The sequence below is a fragment of the Artemia sp. Qi Xiang Cuo genome, chromosome 7 (genome assembly GCF_049724085.1).
Source record: "Artemia sp. Qi Xiang Cuo chromosome 7, ASM4972408v1, whole genome shotgun sequence".
NCBI lineage: Eukaryota > Metazoa > Arthropoda > Branchiopoda > Anostraca > Artemiidae > Artemia > Artemia sp. Qi Xiang Cuo.
Window position 1 is genome coordinate 48939888 of NC_142800.1, and position 17728 is coordinate 48957615.

Sequence of the window (17728 nt, forward strand, 5' to 3'; positions counted from 1 at the left end):
CGGCGTGGCGCCGGGGTCTAATTGAATGAATTCATTTGTTGAATAAGAGTGTGCGATGAGTCAGAGAAAAATATTCGATATTTTTAAACCTAGTCAACTGGCTAAAAACGCTACGTTGGTGGATAGTGTAGCAGCAACCGAGGCAGCAACTGAAGCTGGCCCAAGTGAGGTGTGTAATTTTGCCATTTATGGTTTGTCTAATATAAACTTGTAGCCTTTGCTTCATGCAATAAATTCCATGCGAACTAAAGTTTAGCCTACAGAAGTAAGATCTTAATTTCGCGCTACAACTTTGGATTAATGTATAAATCGCAAATTTTGTGGGAAAAATCATATAACCAAGCATATAACAAACAATTATAGATATAGAGGTGTCATTCAAGGAGGGGGGGGGCAGGCTAGGAATTCAGAGATGACTACAGGGACTACAGCCTGATTTATCAGACATAATTTATGGCAAAGAGTTTTGGAAGAGCTTAAGAGAATGAAAGAGCAGTAAATGCTTTCCTAAGGCCCAGCCATTTTTGCTAGGCGGCCACTCACCATTATTTATACCTCTTGTTAGATTCTCACCCTAGAAACTGGGTATGGCGCAATAAGGGATTGAAAAGAGCTAAAATACATTTGAATTGACAGTTTTAGTATAAATGAAAATGGCTGCTTCGTGAAAAAATTCTACTTTTTAAAGTTAAATCGGCTGTTATTGCGAGGCATTCGCTTCACGTCAGCGTGCTTCATCCAAAACAAAATTTACGACTTGCCCTCCTAGATTTTGCTGATAAGCTAGATAAGTACGAGAATTTTGTTGTATTGAGTTGCTAAGTTTCTTATTCGGATTATGTTATCGTTTAATTTACGAAATTATACTCGTAGTTAAACTGACAAAAAACGATATATATGTTTTAACCCTTTTAAATTTCAGTTGACTAGCTTCGACTATTTTACCAAATTCTAAAAACTGAGAATTTGAGCATTTGGAGGCGACTAAACATGCAGAAGATGCTAGAGCGTATTAAATGATCAGTCGAAAGATATTTGTATGCTATCGTCAATTTTGGCGTAAATAAAGCTATTATTATAAATGAGAGAAAAAGCACCCTATTTAATAGACCACCACGTTATTAATCATGAAATAACAAAAACGAAAAACTATTAAGGGCAAAATGCCAATACGTAACACTAAACGGTAGCAGAAAAGCTAATTAGAAGCTAGGAGCAGGGGCATCACTATCACTTTTGGGGGGGGGGGCGAGCACGACGAAAGTTTTCCAACAAAACTAAAACTGTACCAACCGAAAAAAGGTTTAGAGTGGCGATAGTTTCTGTATAAATGGAAGTAAATGGCTTGAAAACAGTATTTTTTGCTGCGGAGCGTTGGAAATTCTAGAAATATTTCACTAAGAAAGTCTATTATTCTTTATGTCTCCTAGACACCTATTTAGGGGAACAACTCTTTCAGAGCTATCGGCCTCTGAATAAAGTTAAAACGTTTAAAAGCGAAAGCACTGGATTTTTTTCTAGGGTGGAAGTGTAGCCGATGCATCGTATGCGATATTGAGGGTCAATCTTGACATCTCCCACCATAAAAGGGAGGCACCCAACCAGCCAAAGCTAGCCGAATACTCCAAAACAAACGGTCGCCGTTTTTCTGCTTCAGCCTATGAGAAAAAACCATGGATAGAATATTCTATTAAAGAAGACGCCATTTACTGCTTTTGCTGTCGGCACTTTTTCTTAACAAGAAATCATGGAAATACTTCTGATAATGTAGTGTTTGTCGACACAGGAATGAATAACTGGAAAATGCCATTCGAAAGGATTGAAAAAAACGAGGCTTCAGAAGCTAATAAACGAAGCAAATCGCCGCTGGACCAAAGATAAAGTAATTGAGTGTGGCACATCTGAGTCAATAGCTACAACTCTCTATTCAAATCGGAAGGAAGCCATACCGGAAAATCGCCTGCATATAGTCACACTTGCAAAAGTGGCATGTGCCCTAGCACGCCAAGGGCTCCGATTTCGAGGTCAAGATGAACACGACAACTCACACAATCGAGGTAATTTTATATAAATACTATAAATGATGACAGAGGGAAACCCAGATCTTCAGCAAAAAACTAAAACGTCGGTATGAAGCTATTTGAGTCCCGACTCCCAAAATAGTCTTATAAGCATACTGGCTGCCCTCTTGCGAGAACAATCAAGATGCTCTATTAAGAAATATTGGGCAATCTGCGCAGATGAAACGAAAGATCTGTCGAAGAAAGAGCAGCTTGGTTTAATTATTCGGTTTATTGATAGTAATGCATTCATCCACGAGGAGACATTCGGAAGTACACATCTTGAACAATTAGATGCAGCATCCCTTTCTAATGCAATCAAGGATCTTGTTGAAAAGCACAGACTGGATTGGAGCACCTGTGTGGCTCAATGCTATGATGGTGCGAGCGTCATGAGCGGCACATGTAATGGTGTTCAGGCTATTCTTAAAGGATTTGCACCACAAGCTAGTTATATTCATTGTCACGCCCATCGCCTAAATCTTGTGCTTATGCAGTCAATAGCTTCTTGTCCGGAGGTTAGAAACTTCTTATCTTGCATTCAGGCATTATATGTCTTTCTCAGCCAAAGTGCGCCACGTAACGAACTTTTCCTTCGAACCCAACAAGAAGGCGAAGAAAAGAAGATTGAGATCGAGCGGCTAGCCGACACTCGATGGTGCTATTGGTTTTCCTCAATTCAGAAGATCCGGATACGCTTAGGTGCTATTCTCGAAACACTAAGGGTTATTTCGGATGAAGTCAATTCAACAGAGGACTGTTCTGAAGCTTCTGGGTTGCTGGCAACAATTGATGCCAAACTCTTGCTCATTCTTGAAATAATGAGCAATTTCCTTGGTCCGATAGATATTGCATCCAGACAACTCCAGTCCAAGAGCCTCGTTCTTTCAGGTGTAACTTCTCTGCTTCAAGCAGTTCGACAACAGATTCTAGAGCTCCAATCTGAAGAGCGTTGGTTTAAGATGGTCGAAGCAACGAAAAGCTTATGCAAGCAGCACTCAATCCAAATAGAAAAGCCTAGACGCTCGGTTGCTATAAGCAGACGCCTTCTCGATTTTTATGTCGAAACGACTGTTGGTGCCATAGCAAGAAATCAAACAGAAGAGGATCTTGATATTTTTCAAACTTATAGGTCAGACATTTTAAACTTCATAGTCGACCGAGTAACTTCGGAGCTGAGACAAAGGTTTGGTGAAAACTCCTCAGTAATCCAAGGCTTAGAAGCGTTTGAGCCAAGTTCACCGAAGTTCCTGGATGCATGTCTAATACAAGACTTTGTACGTGACTTTCTTACATTATTAGTAAATGAGTTGAAGTTTGGGTTAGAGATAGCCTTGGCAAAATCTTATTTACAAAGGATGAAACCAGAATGCCCATCAAAAGCTCTTGCCTTCCTCTACATGAACAAAGACGCCTTTGCTGTCATCTCGGAAGCTTTCGAAATTGCTGTGACGCTCCCCGGTTCAACTGCCTCTAACGAAAGATTTTTTTCAACGCTTAAGAGGGTTAAGACATATCTCAAGAACAACCATGACTGATGAGTGACTTAGCGATTTGTTAGTTATAGCAACCCAGCCGGAAAAAGCGAAAAAGATAGATTATAACATTGCCGTTGACTAGTTTGCTTCCCTGAAGCAACGACGTTTCCCATTAGAATAGTGGCTCTCTCTGGATACTTCAGTCGTGATGCAAACAAATTTATGATTTATTTGCTTAATTGTGTTTATGTACTTGAATTTTTGTATATCTAATTGTGTTCTAAACTTTGTTATCCAAAGAATTTTAAGTTGGCTACCCCTTATTTTGGCTTGATTTCCCCCTCCCTTGGATTTTTGCTAATTCAACCCACTTGAGGCTACCTATTGAGACATGGAATTTGCCCCTCCCCAGGTTTTTTTTTCATTTCCAACACTGCGCTCCGCGCCAGAAAACCCTGTTCTAGGCCTTCACTCAATTCAATTCTTAATAAAACAAAATGACAATTCCTAATTCTAAATTTTCTTTTTTGGCTTAGACCCTTCACAGCACAATATTTGTTTTTAAATAATTTGGTTCCCTAAAAAGGAGTCTAAGAGGTCCAATATGAGGGATAATACAGTTTTTAATAATATTTCAAAAATATCCGCTACTTTGCGGGAGGAAATGCTCTTTCCAAGCCATCCACTCGCTCTGCTTGGAGTGGAAGCAAATTTCTGCTTGGAGTGAATTGGTGAACTTTCACCAATTCAAAATTTTTTTCTTTTTTTTTTTTTACTTTTTTTAACAGAATATAATGAGCATAGTTTTGTACTTTGCTCACAAAGTAAAAGTGAAAATTTGCAAATTTTCTTCCGTGAGGTGGCAAAAATCTTTGAAGTTTGCCCCCCCCCCTCAGAATTTTTCTGAATTTACGCCACTGCCAGAAAGAGGTGGCTCGAAGCAACCACGCTTGGGGGGGGATGAGATCCCTTGATTTAAACGACTCCTAAATCATATTATATGACTCATGAAAAATTGCTATACATTAACCTTTTATCATTTATAGTTACCTACGGAGACAAACAATAAACTAAAACGGAATACCTCATGTGTAAATGTCTAACTAAACAGTTAAATTTGCATTCGCCTCTTTTTCAAAGTGGACCACTGCTAAAGACAATCTTGTTTAAGTCAACGGCAGCGATGAGGCTTTTCTTATTCGCCGACAACATGAGGGAATCTAGTCGAGGATCAACCATGAGCGTTCTCAGCAATGACTATTAACAAACTTGAGCTTGCTAAATGTTCTTTCGGCAGCAGTAACTCCAATATGTGTTGTTAAGGCCAATTTACAAAGACGATTAGCTTGCATAAACTGATGTTGCCGACGATTTCCTTCTCCTATGACTTTTCTGAAGCAAGTGGCACCGTGGCAAAAGTGAAGTAAAACTTCAAGCTCTACTTAAGGAGCAGTAGAATCTGAAGTTCTTTCTTGGTTTTGGGAATAACGTTGTTGCTAGCTCATTATCTGCAACCGAAACCCTTTTTTTAAAGGAGGCTGAAGTAAGGATCAAAATAGCTGAAAGTTGACAAGGTAGACTTTAAGATTATCTCCCATCATTGTAATCAACCTATCAAGCATGACCCTTGTCAATAGAAATGATACATTGAGATCTTGGCTTGATTCTGAACTCGGCTGTCAAAAAAAAAATGATCCAAGATGCCGACGATAATGTCTGATGAAACCTGCCCCTAATTTGACTTCCGTCCATCTGCCAAACACTGCTGCAATACCCATTAAATCGTTGATTTTATCCTCCGGTATTCTTTTGAAAAGGTCCGTAACAGCTTCAACCATCTAGATTGCATCAATGATGAGAATATCCTCTTCTTCAAGTTTTTCTGTTGCTATCTTTATATTGTTCATTATCTTTTTCTTAAACATGAGGCAGGCGCTAAAGCCTGAGTTTAGAATCCTTTTCAGAAGGCTGCTATCTTGTGCCTTATTCTTCGTATCGGCGTTCTTTAGCTGTTTAAATTCGTCAGTAGCTGAAACGATGGCTTCAAACGAGGACATTTTGAAATTAAAAAGTAAGCTTCGACATTTGATAGAGTGAAAAGTAAATTACTGATTGTGAATTTGAGACGTTTTAAACTTATCCAATTCAATCGCCACAGAATTGAAAAGGACAGACTAGAGCTGTAGTGTTGAAGGAGATACAATATTGTCAATTTGGAAAGACTTGAAGAATATTTGTTGCAAGAAGAGGAAAGTGGACAATAATGGAGCCAGCAGGGGCTCCGGTCAAAATCCCCTATGGCTACCAAAATATGCAAGGACTAACAACAATGCCTGTAGTTAACCAGTATGGGCAAATGTTTATACCAATCCAATCTAATAGCCCTAATAACATGTGTTTACCCAGTGTATCATCCTATGTACAAATGGTACCCACTTACTTACTTAGGTCCTCCTACGCCTGGGGGTGCATAACGCAGCAACGGTGGTTCGCCACGACGACCTCTCCTGAGCCTTCAACCATAGCTCCTCCAACGAGGACCTCACCAGCTTTGCCTCCTTCATTAGCGACCTGATCAAGGGTCATTTTCGGTCTCCCTGATTTGCAGAAACCGGGGGGTGTCCAACACCATGCATCTTGCGGCAGCCTTCCTTCCCCCATTCGCAACATATGCCTCCAATAAATCCATCACCACTTTCTAATAAGATCAAGGAAGAGGGTATGAGTTGTCATACGATAGATTTTATTATTTCGTATTCTTTCAGTCCAATGTATATTTAGGATAGACCTTAGGCAATTATTGTCGAATGCCTGGAGTCGCCGTTCTAGTTGAGCAGTGATGCTCCAAGTTTCGCAACCGTACATAAGGACAGAGACCACATTGATATTATAAATTTTAAGCTTTAACTTCTGGGAATATTCATTATTTCTCCAAACATTTCTAAGGTAGCTGAAAGCAGACCCAGCCAATGTTATTCGGCACAGTATTTCTCTTTCGGAATTGGTATCTTGCGTAAGAATGCTGCCGAGATACTTGAACTCTCACACTTCCTCAATTTCCTCGTTGTTAACCAAAAGTCCTTCGGCTAAGTCAGGTATGACTGCATTCGACATTGATTTGGTCTTGTTAGCATTTATGGAGAGTCCGACAGCATTTGCCATACGACCGAGTTCATTAATGTTGCGTTGCATATCATCTGGGTCGTGGGTAATAAGCGCAACATCGTCAGCAAAATCACCATCATTGAGTTCTCTCAGTGGATTTAATTGTAGACTGCCACTAAAACTGCATCCACGAAGAACAAAATCAATCACTATGGCAAACAGTAATGGTGATAGAATGCAGCCCTGCCTTACACCTGACTGAACAGAAAACCACTCCGTTAGGCCACCCTCTGTCTGCACTGCGCACATGATATCATGACATAGCGCTTTAATTATATTTACAATTTTGGTCGGAATTCCATAATGCACTAAAATCTTCCATATGGTTCCGCGATGTATCGAGTCGAAGGTTTTGAGAAAATCTATAAATACTATAAGTTGCTGAACTTGCCATTCATTGGATTCATCCAGCAGGACTCTCAGGCTAAATATCAGGTAACAACACGATCTATTCTGGCGGAATCCGTGCTGCTCATCTCTCAGAACTTTCTCCACTTTACTTTGAATCCTGTTAAGAATTATTTGGCACAGAACTTTGCTGCCAACAGACTGTAAAGCAATACCTCTCCAATTCTCACACTTAGTCTTTTGTCCCTTTTTGAAGAGTTTTACAATTACTGCCTTGTTTATTCACTAGGGATTTTTTCTTCATCCCAAACACGGGAAAGAAGTTCAAATATGGGTTCGGCTAGGGCGCTTCTACCGTACTTCAGTAATTCTGGTGATATGCCATCATTGCCTGCAGCCTTTCCGTTTTTCAAAGTCTTTAGGGCCTCCTTGACTTCAATAAGTATGAGAGGTCCAGGACATATTCCAAGATCGAACAGTGGTTCTTCAGGGATATTTAAAGTAGTTGTGGGAGGCATCTGATTTATTACCTTGCTAAGATATAGTCCACTACTTGATCAGGAGTATCCACCCTTACCAAGTAGCAGAGAAGCATATAATGAACAGGAAATAGACATGTTCGATTGTGTTAACCCCTATATTGCAGAAGGTGTGAACACTGAAATAGACAAATCAGCTACAAAAAGAAGAGCTACAGATGTGGAGTGTCAACAACCTCAAGCGAAAAAGTATAATTCAGTGAATAATGGCGGAATCTCATCCCAGGTTCCAAAAGATGGAAGGAAAGAGATAAATATGGAGTCAAAACAGAGACAGTGGGTGTTAGCAAAATTAAATATCAACAAAGAATTTGAAATCCCAGAAGAAGAGCTTTTCAAGATCGGAATGGTCGTTGAAGTAAAGGAGGAAGAGGAATCAAAAAGATTTCCAGAAGATTTTAGACTCTCAAAGTGCATGAAAGAACTATTAAAAGAAAACAAGTTTGAGTTCAAAGTTTTGGCTGAAAGAAGGAAAATGTTTATTTTTGTGAAAAATTACATAGCAGCTGAGAAAATTTTGAAACAAAGTCAAATGTGTGGCTTGGCGATAGAGGCCAAGAGAAAAGGTGAGACAGTAAGGGGGATAGTAAAGGGAGTACCCATTGATGTTTCAGAAAACAGGATAGTGGAGCCTAAAGGGGAAGTAACTAAAGAGAAACCAAAAAGAGAAATTCAAAGACCGATAGCGAAAAGAAAAGGCACAAAAAAGACTGAATGCAGGGCATCAGTCCTTCCTGCCCCAGAAAAGAAAAAAGAAACTCCCAAAAGACAACTAAGCAATTTTTCACTAATATAAGAAAGTGAGAGGCCTGAAAAGAAAAAAGGGGCAAATATACCTACAAGGAAATTAACTTGAACATAGGAACATTGAACTTAAATGGTTTAAAGCAGTTGAAGCGGCCAGAAATGTTGTTTAGATTACCTAAAGAGATCAAGCTGGGACATCCTAGCCCTACAAGAACTAGACACTCCGAAAATAAAAAACTTACAAAAGTTACGATACATGCTTTTCACCGCAGGCGCAACACATGCCACAAGCTTCATTATAAAAGAGGAATTAGAAGTGAATCCAGAGGATTTTGCATACGAGGAAGATGGTAAAATATGTTCTATGAAACTTAGTGGAATGACCCTTGTAAATGTACACATGCCATCAGGCACCAATAATGCAAAGGAGAGAGTTTTTGTAACTGAAACAATACTACCAAAGTACACACCACCAAATGGAAAAATAGTCTTACTGGGAGATTTTAACTGCGTATTAAGAGAAGACGACATTTCGGTAAAAAATAAGAAAGTTGCATGTAGACGTATAAATGAAACGCTTAAAAAATTTATTCAGACAGTAAGAGGTATGGTTTACTAGATGTATGGATAGAAAAAAATAATGGCATATCTTTTACAAGAGTGGGAACTCGCAGCGCAAGCCGTATTGACAGAATTTATGTAACATCCGGAATGGAAAAATTAATTAGTCAAGTAATACACGAACATGTAACTTTTTCTGATCACTATGCTGTGCGAATGATTGTTGGAAAACAAACAAAAGATCAAATAATGAAGCCTTTTTTTGGAAACTGCACCCAGACTCGCTTAAAGATAAGTGTGTAAGGAATCAAATCAAAGGAAAAATCCTGGATTTTATGTAAAAAGAAAAAAAAATCAAAAAGTCAACTGGAGAAGTGGTTGAATATGAAAAGGGAGATAGGAAATTTCATACAAAAATTAGAAAGAAAAATAAAATAAGAAAAACGACACATGAGCGTCACTTGAAAAGAGTTCTCACACAACTTAAAGCGGAAATAGATGGCAATGAAAACAGCACTATTATCGAGTATCAGGAAATTAAAAATGAACAAAAAAAACTGGCAAATGAGCGTTTTGAACATTGGAAAAAAACAAATCGACTAAGCGAAATATATGAAGGGGAGCAAATTAATCTAGCTATGTTCCAGAAAGCAAAAACAAAAAGAGAAGAAAATATAATGAAACGTTTGAAACAAGATGATGGAAAAATAATCGAAGAAGAGACACAAATCCGTTTGCAAGTCCGGGACTACTACCGAAAGATATATAAGAGAAAAGAGAATCTGGACATTGGAGGGGTTCTTTTACAAGGTTTCTGCGTCACTAATGAATTAGCCGACCATGAAAATGAACTTTTATGTGAGAATATCACGGAACAAGAACTAAAACAAGCTCTGAAAGAAATAAAGAGCGGGAAAGCCCCAGGAAAGGATGGCCTCAGATATCAGTTCTACAAACTATTTTATAGTGAAATATCTGAAACGCTTTCAGGGGCGATGAATGAAATGATAAGAAAAGGAGCAGACAAAACCCAAACACTAGCAGTGATTACTTTGGTCACAAAAAAGGAGACCCAGAGAAACTGGAAAATTGGAGACCGATTTCGCTACTGCCCTGCGATACTCGATTCTTTTCAAAAATATTGACTAATCGTCTAAAGGAGATTATTGTGAAGATATTTGGAGAGACTCAATACGGTGGGATAAAAGGCCGGAAAATACAGCATATACTTAGAATGCTGAGAGATCTATTCCTGGAAAAAGAAGAAGAGCTTTTAAAACGTGAGCTTTCGTGGGTATTAATCTGCATAGATTTAATTAAAGCATATGACTCGGTAGAGAGAGAAATATTATGGATTTTGATGAAAGAGAAATTTTCTTTTTGTAAAGAGTTTATACATTTTTTTAAGAACCTATTTATAAATGCTACAGGCCAGATTGTTTTGAATGGAGAAAAGACGAGACCATTCCCCTTTGAAATTGGTTTAAGACAAGGAGACCCGAGCTCGTCGTATTTTTTTGAGATTTACCTTGATCCTTTAATAAAATATATTGAAGCACGTATTACAGGTATACCCATTCGCGAGGCAAAGGTACTCAAGTCAGCGGCTTATGTAGACGACACAACTTTCTTAGCGAATGGATCTCAAGATGTACTGGAAGTAACTGGAGCCCTGAGATGGTATGAACAACATTATAAGTTAAAGATCCACAAGAAAAAGAGCAACATGCTACCTCTAAGTGATAATGAAAAATGAAAAAGAAAAAGGAAATTTTTTCTTGGTTACCCGTCGTGACCTCGACGAAAATACTTGGAGTTAATATTAGCACAGAAGGAAACATGTGGCAGAAGGCATGGTCAAAGAAAGTAGCAGAAATTCAGTACATGCTAAATGGCAATGAAAAAAATCGGTCTTTGACAGTATTCCAAAGAGCAACATACATCAACATGTATTGCATCCCCCGACTCCTCTATCGTGCACCCATAACCCCCCTCCCGGATTCCCTGGCGACAGACATTGAGAAACATATTTGGAGGTTTGTATGGCATGTTAAGATTGAAAAACTAAACAAGGGAATACTCTATCAACCTAAAGATAAAGGTGGAAATGGAGTTTTGAATTTTCGGTCAGCCTGCAAGAACCTCCTAATAAGAAATACCATTGACTCCCTAAATAGAGGAAATCATTCTATTTTAAAAAGAGAATGACTAATAAAAGCACTGAATGAAGAATATTTTCCAGAAACAAAGATCCTATTGTATCTACAAAAAATTTTTAAAGTTATACAACAGGCAAAAGAAACTGGCCTTTTAGAAGTAGGGGAAAAAATGAAAAAACATGAAATTGGAAATTTATTGAAATTGACAGAAAATGAACCAATTTATCATGTAAAGGAAAAAGAACCTTTTATAAATTTTGAAACAGCATTTAGTAACCTCCACGCCTTCCCCATGGAAACAAGGGTGAGAGAAGTTATGTTTATGATAATACATAGGATTATGCCGTATAGAGATAGAATTGCGTGTTTTATTAGCAGTGAGAACACAAGGTGTCACCTCTGTTCAGAGGTGTTACTAGATGGACTATCTCATGAATTTTTGGAGTGTGAGAAAAATGAAAATATTTTTAATTTTGTTTTTGAAATAGTAAGAAATTTAGGTGTGAGTATAGAAAGTGAGGAGGATAAAAAAATGATTATAAAGTTAGATATAAAGGAAAAAATGGAGGATAAAAAGAAAAATATGGTGTGTTTTATAGTAGGAAATTTATGCCGGTATGTATGGAGTAGAAGAAAAAGGAAGGAAAAATAAATATCGATATTTTTAAAAAGTTTTTGGATAAAGAAGTAGATTTTTTGAGAATAAGTAATAGATTTGAGAAATATTTTGAAATGAACATTTATTAAAATATGTTTTAATTATTAAATTTTTTTTTTTTTTTTTTTTTTTTGGAATTTGAGTAGTTGAAAAGGGTTTTTAGAAAATGAGGAAATAAAGGAAAAAAATAAAAATGAAAAACTTTGTCTAAGTGTTGAGTGTATGTTTGTGTAAGATGATGTTCAGACAAAGTTTTTTATTTGGGCGTTTTTGAGGTAAGAAAGAGAGTAATTTGGGAGGATGGGATTGTAAGGTAAACAAAGGGATTTTGGAGGCAAATTAAAGTATTTTCTTGGAGTTTGATAGTTGGTGCCACCGTGGAAGGGGTTCCCTATACTGGAAGGGCACCCTGCAAAGCGGCTAGGCAGATGTTGTATTAATGTTGGTTAATTGGTTGTAGAATGCCCTCAAATGAATTCTGTAAAGTATTAACTGCTCAAATTTATAGTTTGATTGTTAGGATAATGTAAAGTTAAAAAATTTTGTAGGTTTTTTTTTATATTTTTTAGTGTAGGTGGTACATAAATGTAGTTATCAGTTTCGGAAATAAAGAAGTTAGTACCACTGAGAGGAGAGGAGGTGGGTTTGAAAAAAAAAAAAAAAAAAAAAGAATTGATGTTTCAGAGGATGATATTTTAGATAGTTTAGATAGCCCAATTGCAATAATTGGGGCCAAAAGGCAAAAAAGATTTAATAGAGAGACTAGAAAAATGGAAGACAGTATTGCAATATTGCTAACATTTGAAAATAATTTCCTTCCTCCTGTTGTCTGGAGGGGGGGGGATGGAGGAGACGGATTGTACATGAATATAAGAGACAATTACTACAATGTCATAAGTGCCAAAGATATGGACATGTAAAGAAATATTGCCCAGAAAAAGAAGAAATTTGATTACGATGTGCTGGCAAGCATACATCAGGACTGTGTCAAATGAAGAACAACAATCTACAAAATAAAACATCTTTATATAAATGCATCAATTGCTATGGTAACCACCCATCAACTTCAATGGAATGTAGTGTGAGACAAAGGAATACCGAGATTTAAAAGTTGCTGAAAGACATCAAATGAGTTTTAGAAGAGCTGAAATAGTTCATAGGTCATATGCTGAAGTGACTAACAAACAGGCATACAAAGAATAAGCAAAAATCAACGTGTCCCTTAGGGATAAAGAAATTGGTCAGATGCAGCAAAGAATAGTGCGAGTAATACTATAAACAAGATTGTGATGGGTCTAGTGTTGTCACCAGAAATTTTAAGCATAGAGAACTTGCCTGTCAGGGAAAAAGTAGATAAACTCTGTAATTTTATTGAAAGTTTGGGAATCATGCAAATGAATAGCAGCCTTATTTTGAATCAGTGTATAAATGACTGTTAAATCATACATAAAAATTATGTCTTGGAATGCAAGATCATTAGTTACAGTAAATGAGGATTTAGTACTAGACTATTGCATTAAGAATAATATTGACGTGTTTTGCATTCAAGAGACTTATTTGAAACCATATATAAATCCATCATTCAGACATTATAATATAGTGAGATTAGATAGATGGAATAAAGAGAGCGGTGGAGTGATTATTGGTATTGACAAGGAAATCAACTGTATCCCAATTTATTTGTCAATACAGCAGGATTATCAAATGGAGGTTGTTGGATGCAAAATACATCTTAAAAACAAAGTAAAGCTGAATATATTCAATATTTATATCCCAGACGGTAATTTACTTTTAAGTGATCGAGGTCTAGAAAAAATCATAGGAACAGTGCCTGGAGGGGAGAAACTAATGATTATAGGTGATTTAAATGCACACAATGGTCTTTGGTGTGGATACGGAAGTGATAATTGAAATGGGAGAACAATCTTTGAATTTTTAATGAAAAACTCAGATATCTGCCTGTTTACTCCAAAGGATTTACCAACTAGGATCAATAGCAGAACAGGAAGATCCGTGACCATAGACTTGGCCATAGGATCAGCTTCATTGGCACCAAAAGTATCAGTAACAAGTGACAGGGAATCCACTCTATATAGTGATCATTTTGCCATTATGGTAGAGATTTCTCAAGATAATAGTGTATGCAAAAATCATGAAGAAACTAGCAAAGTAAATTTAAAGAAGATTAACTGGGAAGATTTTACGAATAAATTACAAGAAACAGACGTTCAGTCACAGGTGAATGGTTGTGAAGATGTCGATGGAAAGATAGATGCATTTCAAAAATCACTCTTAGAAATAGCACAAGAACTGGCTCCAAAAAGTAAAAGAGGTCCTATTCACCGCAAACTGAGTGTTTGGTGGAACAGTGAATGTATAGTTGCAAAGAAACAGCTATTAGAGGCAAGAAGAAGGTACAATCAGCTTCCGAACTTTGAAAATTTTTTAATGTGTCAAAGAAGATATGGAGTCTTTAGGCGCCAAACAGTGGAAGCAAAGAAAATTTCGTATCAAGAATTCGTGGAGAAGTTGGATTTTAGAAAGCCTGCAAGTAGAGTGTACAAAACTGACAAAATTGATTACAGGGAAGACAGATGAAAATGGTAACCCCCCCCCTTGACTGTTAATGGAGAGGAGTTAGTGGAAGAACAAGAAAAAGCGAATAAAGCAGTAGATTTTGTAGAGTCAGTGATTGGAAGACCAGACGATTTTAAGGATGATGAAAAATTTACATTTGCTGAGGTAATAAGACTCTCTAAAATGATATGGATTATAAAATGATATATAGAAAATGATATGGATTATAACAGATATTTTACGGTAGAGGAGTTAAAGAATGTGATTCGAAAGTTACCATTAACAGCACCAGGTTTAGACATGATTTACCCAAAGTATGTCAAACATTTAAGTGACAAATGGATAAAAACATTGTTAGAAATTATTAACAAAGCCTGGGAAGACGGAAAATTTCCAAAAATATGGAAGGATGGGGTAGTAACTCTTACTCCTAAACAACGCAAAGATAATCCAGAAATGGTAAACTTTAGGATGATTGCTCTATTTCATGTGTTATGAAAAGTTTATGAAAGAATGGTTAAGGAGAGGCTTACATGGAAAGTGGAAAGAACAAACATTTTGAAAGAGGATCAATATGGGCTTAGAAAGAACAGATCTACTAGAGAAGTGTTACAAATGTTTGTAAATGATGCAGTATATTGTTTGGAAAATAGAAAAATCTGCTTCTAGTGTCTTTGATAGTGTGGTTCATCGACATATACTAGAAGGAGTGATTCCATCAAAGGTTAGAGGACGTTTACTAAGATTTTCTTATGATTATTTACGTGAACGAGAAGTGACAGTAAAAGTGGGTAAAGCATATTCGGAAAGAAAGGTATTGAGAAAACGTGGCGTACCACAAGGCTCCTCATTGGGGCCAGATTATTAGAATATAAGTGAATTTGATATACCACTGGATACAGGAGAGCATAGAGCTGGGATTTTCCCTGATGATAATGCAATGTGGATAGTGTGTGATAGTGTTGAGGAGGGGCAACGAGTGGCCCAGGAGAAAATAAAATTAATGGAAACGTGGGCCATGGAAAATTGTGTGCAGTTTTCGGTCGAGATAACCAAAGCAATGGTAATCACGCGAACAAAAAAGTACTCTGCTCTTTGTCTTTTTCTAAATGGGGAACAAATTGAAACCGTGAATCAATTTAAATGGCTTGGAATTACCATTGATAGAAAGCTGACGTTTAAAGCTCATACAGGACAGTTAAAGAAAACATATGCCAAAAGATTAAGTATTATGAAAATGTTATTTGGAGCAAATTTTGGCCCAAAGCCCGACTTTTTGATGGAATTTTATATAAAATACATAAGAGCGAAATTAGAATGTGGAGGAATAATTTATTTGGCAGCGTCTAAGTCCTTGTTAGAGGAGCTGGAAACTATTCAATACAGTGTTATAAGGACAGCTTTTGAAGCAAGAAAGACAACTCCACGGAGCTTTCTCGAATCAGAAAGTGCGATTTAGAAGCTACGTAGCAGGAGAGACACAGCAACATTAAAGTTTTTACGGAAGACATGGATGTCTGACCAGTCGAATCCAATTAAATCAAGAATGCTAAAGAGGGAAGGTTGTGGTGTTCATAGAAAAAACTATTCGGTATTGTGAGGGCAAAGGAGATAATGGAAGAGTTTCAAATGGATTGTCAGTTGACATCAATGTTGAGAGCGTCCAATATGTTCATAACCCCTCAGTGGAAATCCATCCCATACCAGTGCAATACTGAACTTGAAAAGTGGGATAATCAAGATTATGATCAATCATTCAAGATGACAAAATAAATGCAATATCTTGACACTGTGGATATCTTCAAAGATGCATCCAAAGTGGATAATAGAGTGGGGGCTGCTTTTGTAATTCCCTCCAAGAATATAGTTAAATTGATTAAATTAAGTGATGTAACTACAGTTTTTCAAGTAGAAGTATTTGCAATAGCCAAAGCAGTGAGATACATAATAGATTTGGGACCCACAGGTGAAAAATATAGAATCTGTTTGGATTCAAAAAGTGGTTTGGAGGCAATCAAGAATATTTATCTAGTAAATAAAGTAGCTCCTGAAGTGATCTTTTGCCTTGAGGAATTACAGAAACTACTGAAAAAGGGAGTAACCATCACATTGGATTGGGTACCGAACATGCGAACATTAATGGAAATGAAATGGCTGACACTGCAGCAAAACAAGCATCCATAGAAGATGGGCAAACATCTGTAGATATCACACCCGGGATGGTTTATCAAATTGGAGAAGTGATAAAGAAATTGAGAATGAAGACATTCGAGGACAGCCGTGCGTTCTCAACAAATATGTTAGTTATACAAAAGAAAGGAAGGCAATTTCAAAAGAAAATATATGGACCGCTAAGTAAATCTGAAGCCAGAGTGATATTCAGACTAACGTCAGGTCATGCAGGAATTCAGAAATATAGAGCCCGTTTTTATAATGAAGATCCAAGATGTGCATTTTGTGGAAATGAGAAAACGGTAGAACATCTGTTATTTGCATGTGCTGGAATAGAAGACAGGAGGAAGAATATTAGAAAGTTTATTAGAGAAAAAAGAATTCCACAGAGTAGTGACATACTAAGTGGAGCGGGCTTGAACAGTGACTGTGTTGATGGACTTATATTGATATGAAACTTCATAAAGGATATTAATCAGATACATCATATGCAAACCAAGTAGTGTAGTGATTAGAAGAAGCCTCCCGAGTCCTTGCAGGAAGAGAGGAGGAACCATCCATTTCAATTCAATTCAATTCAATGGCTTCAAACGAAGTAACTACTGCTTGTATGGTTTCAGCCCTTGCAGCCCACCGAGACATGAATTGCAGTATGTTCTACAACAGTGTTTAGTCTGTGGACCTGGCAGAGAATATAAAGCTCACAGCGATCAAGAATTTCAGATACTTTCTGCTGGGCTCCATTAAATTGACCAGGCATTGCACTTGCATAGTCATAAGACTGGGAAACTAGTTTATCCAGAGGAATTCCTCTAATTGATTGTGTTCCTATTATAATTTCTGCCGTATCCCTGCTCAATTTTGTCATTAGCCTCGCAATAGTCTTTTTTTATGTGTCCCTTCCGAGGTGATAACGCGGGTTATCACGGCAAGCTTATCAAAATGTGGAGCATCGGGTGTCATATCCGCCATCACAGAATAAAATTGCGTATCCATGACTTGGTCGAGTATCTTCTCCCTGAGTTTTTCTTAAAGCAATTAAATGAACTAGTTCTGAGAAATTGTGTGTTAATAGACCAATTCGTATAGTCTATATTGGGTATCAAGAGCCGCCACATATCTCGTTAAAAGTTGAACAATTTGAACAACGTTGCTATTTGTTCCTCAGTTCCCTTAAAGGTAATGCCTTGTCTCACTAAGGTCCTTGCGACGAAAAGGAAGCACCAAAAACGGGAAGAATCTTTCTCGATGTTGTATTCTAAGA

At 37.3% G+C, this 17728-nt stretch overlaps 2 protein-coding genes and 1 pseudogene across 2 annotated transcripts; all 3 read left to right on the forward strand.

Annotated features, from left to right (window-relative positions):
* Positions 1 to 55: 55 nt before the first annotated feature.
* LOC148950362 (zinc finger MYM-type protein 1-like) lies at positions 56 to 3598 on the forward strand. Its single transcript, XM_089091847.1, has 2 exons — positions 56 to 191; positions 2241 to 3598. Exons 1-2 carry the CDS (start codon positions 56 to 58, stop codon positions 3596 to 3598), a joined length of 1494 nt encoding a protein of 497 aa, XP_088947973.1.
* A 6534-nt stretch (positions 3599 to 10132) lies between these two features.
* Positions 10133 to 10654, forward strand: LOC148950363 (uncharacterized). Its single transcript, XM_089091849.1, has one exon. It carries the CDS (start codon positions 10133 to 10135, stop codon positions 10652 to 10654), a length of 522 nt encoding a protein of 173 aa, XP_088947975.1.
* Positions 10655 to 15523: 4869 nt separating this feature from the next.
* On the forward strand, positions 15524 to 16967 carry LOC148950364 (uncharacterized; annotated as a pseudogene).
* Positions 16968 to 17728: the final 761 nt, after the last annotated feature.

Excerpts from the sequence above, each read along its gene's own strand:
- LOC148950362 (XM_089091847.1), top strand. The coding sequence starts at position 56 with ATGAGTCAGAGAAAAATATTCGATATTTTTAAACCTAGTCAACTGGCT. Across the intron at positions 192-2,240 it reads GTGTAATTTTGCCATTTATG|ATGAAACGAAAGATCTGTCG; the intron begins GTTTGTCTAATA and ends CAATCTGCGCAG.
- LOC148950363 (XM_089091849.1), top strand. The coding sequence starts at position 10,133 with ATGCTGAGAGATCTATTCCTGGAAAAAGAAGAAGAGCTTTTAAAACGT.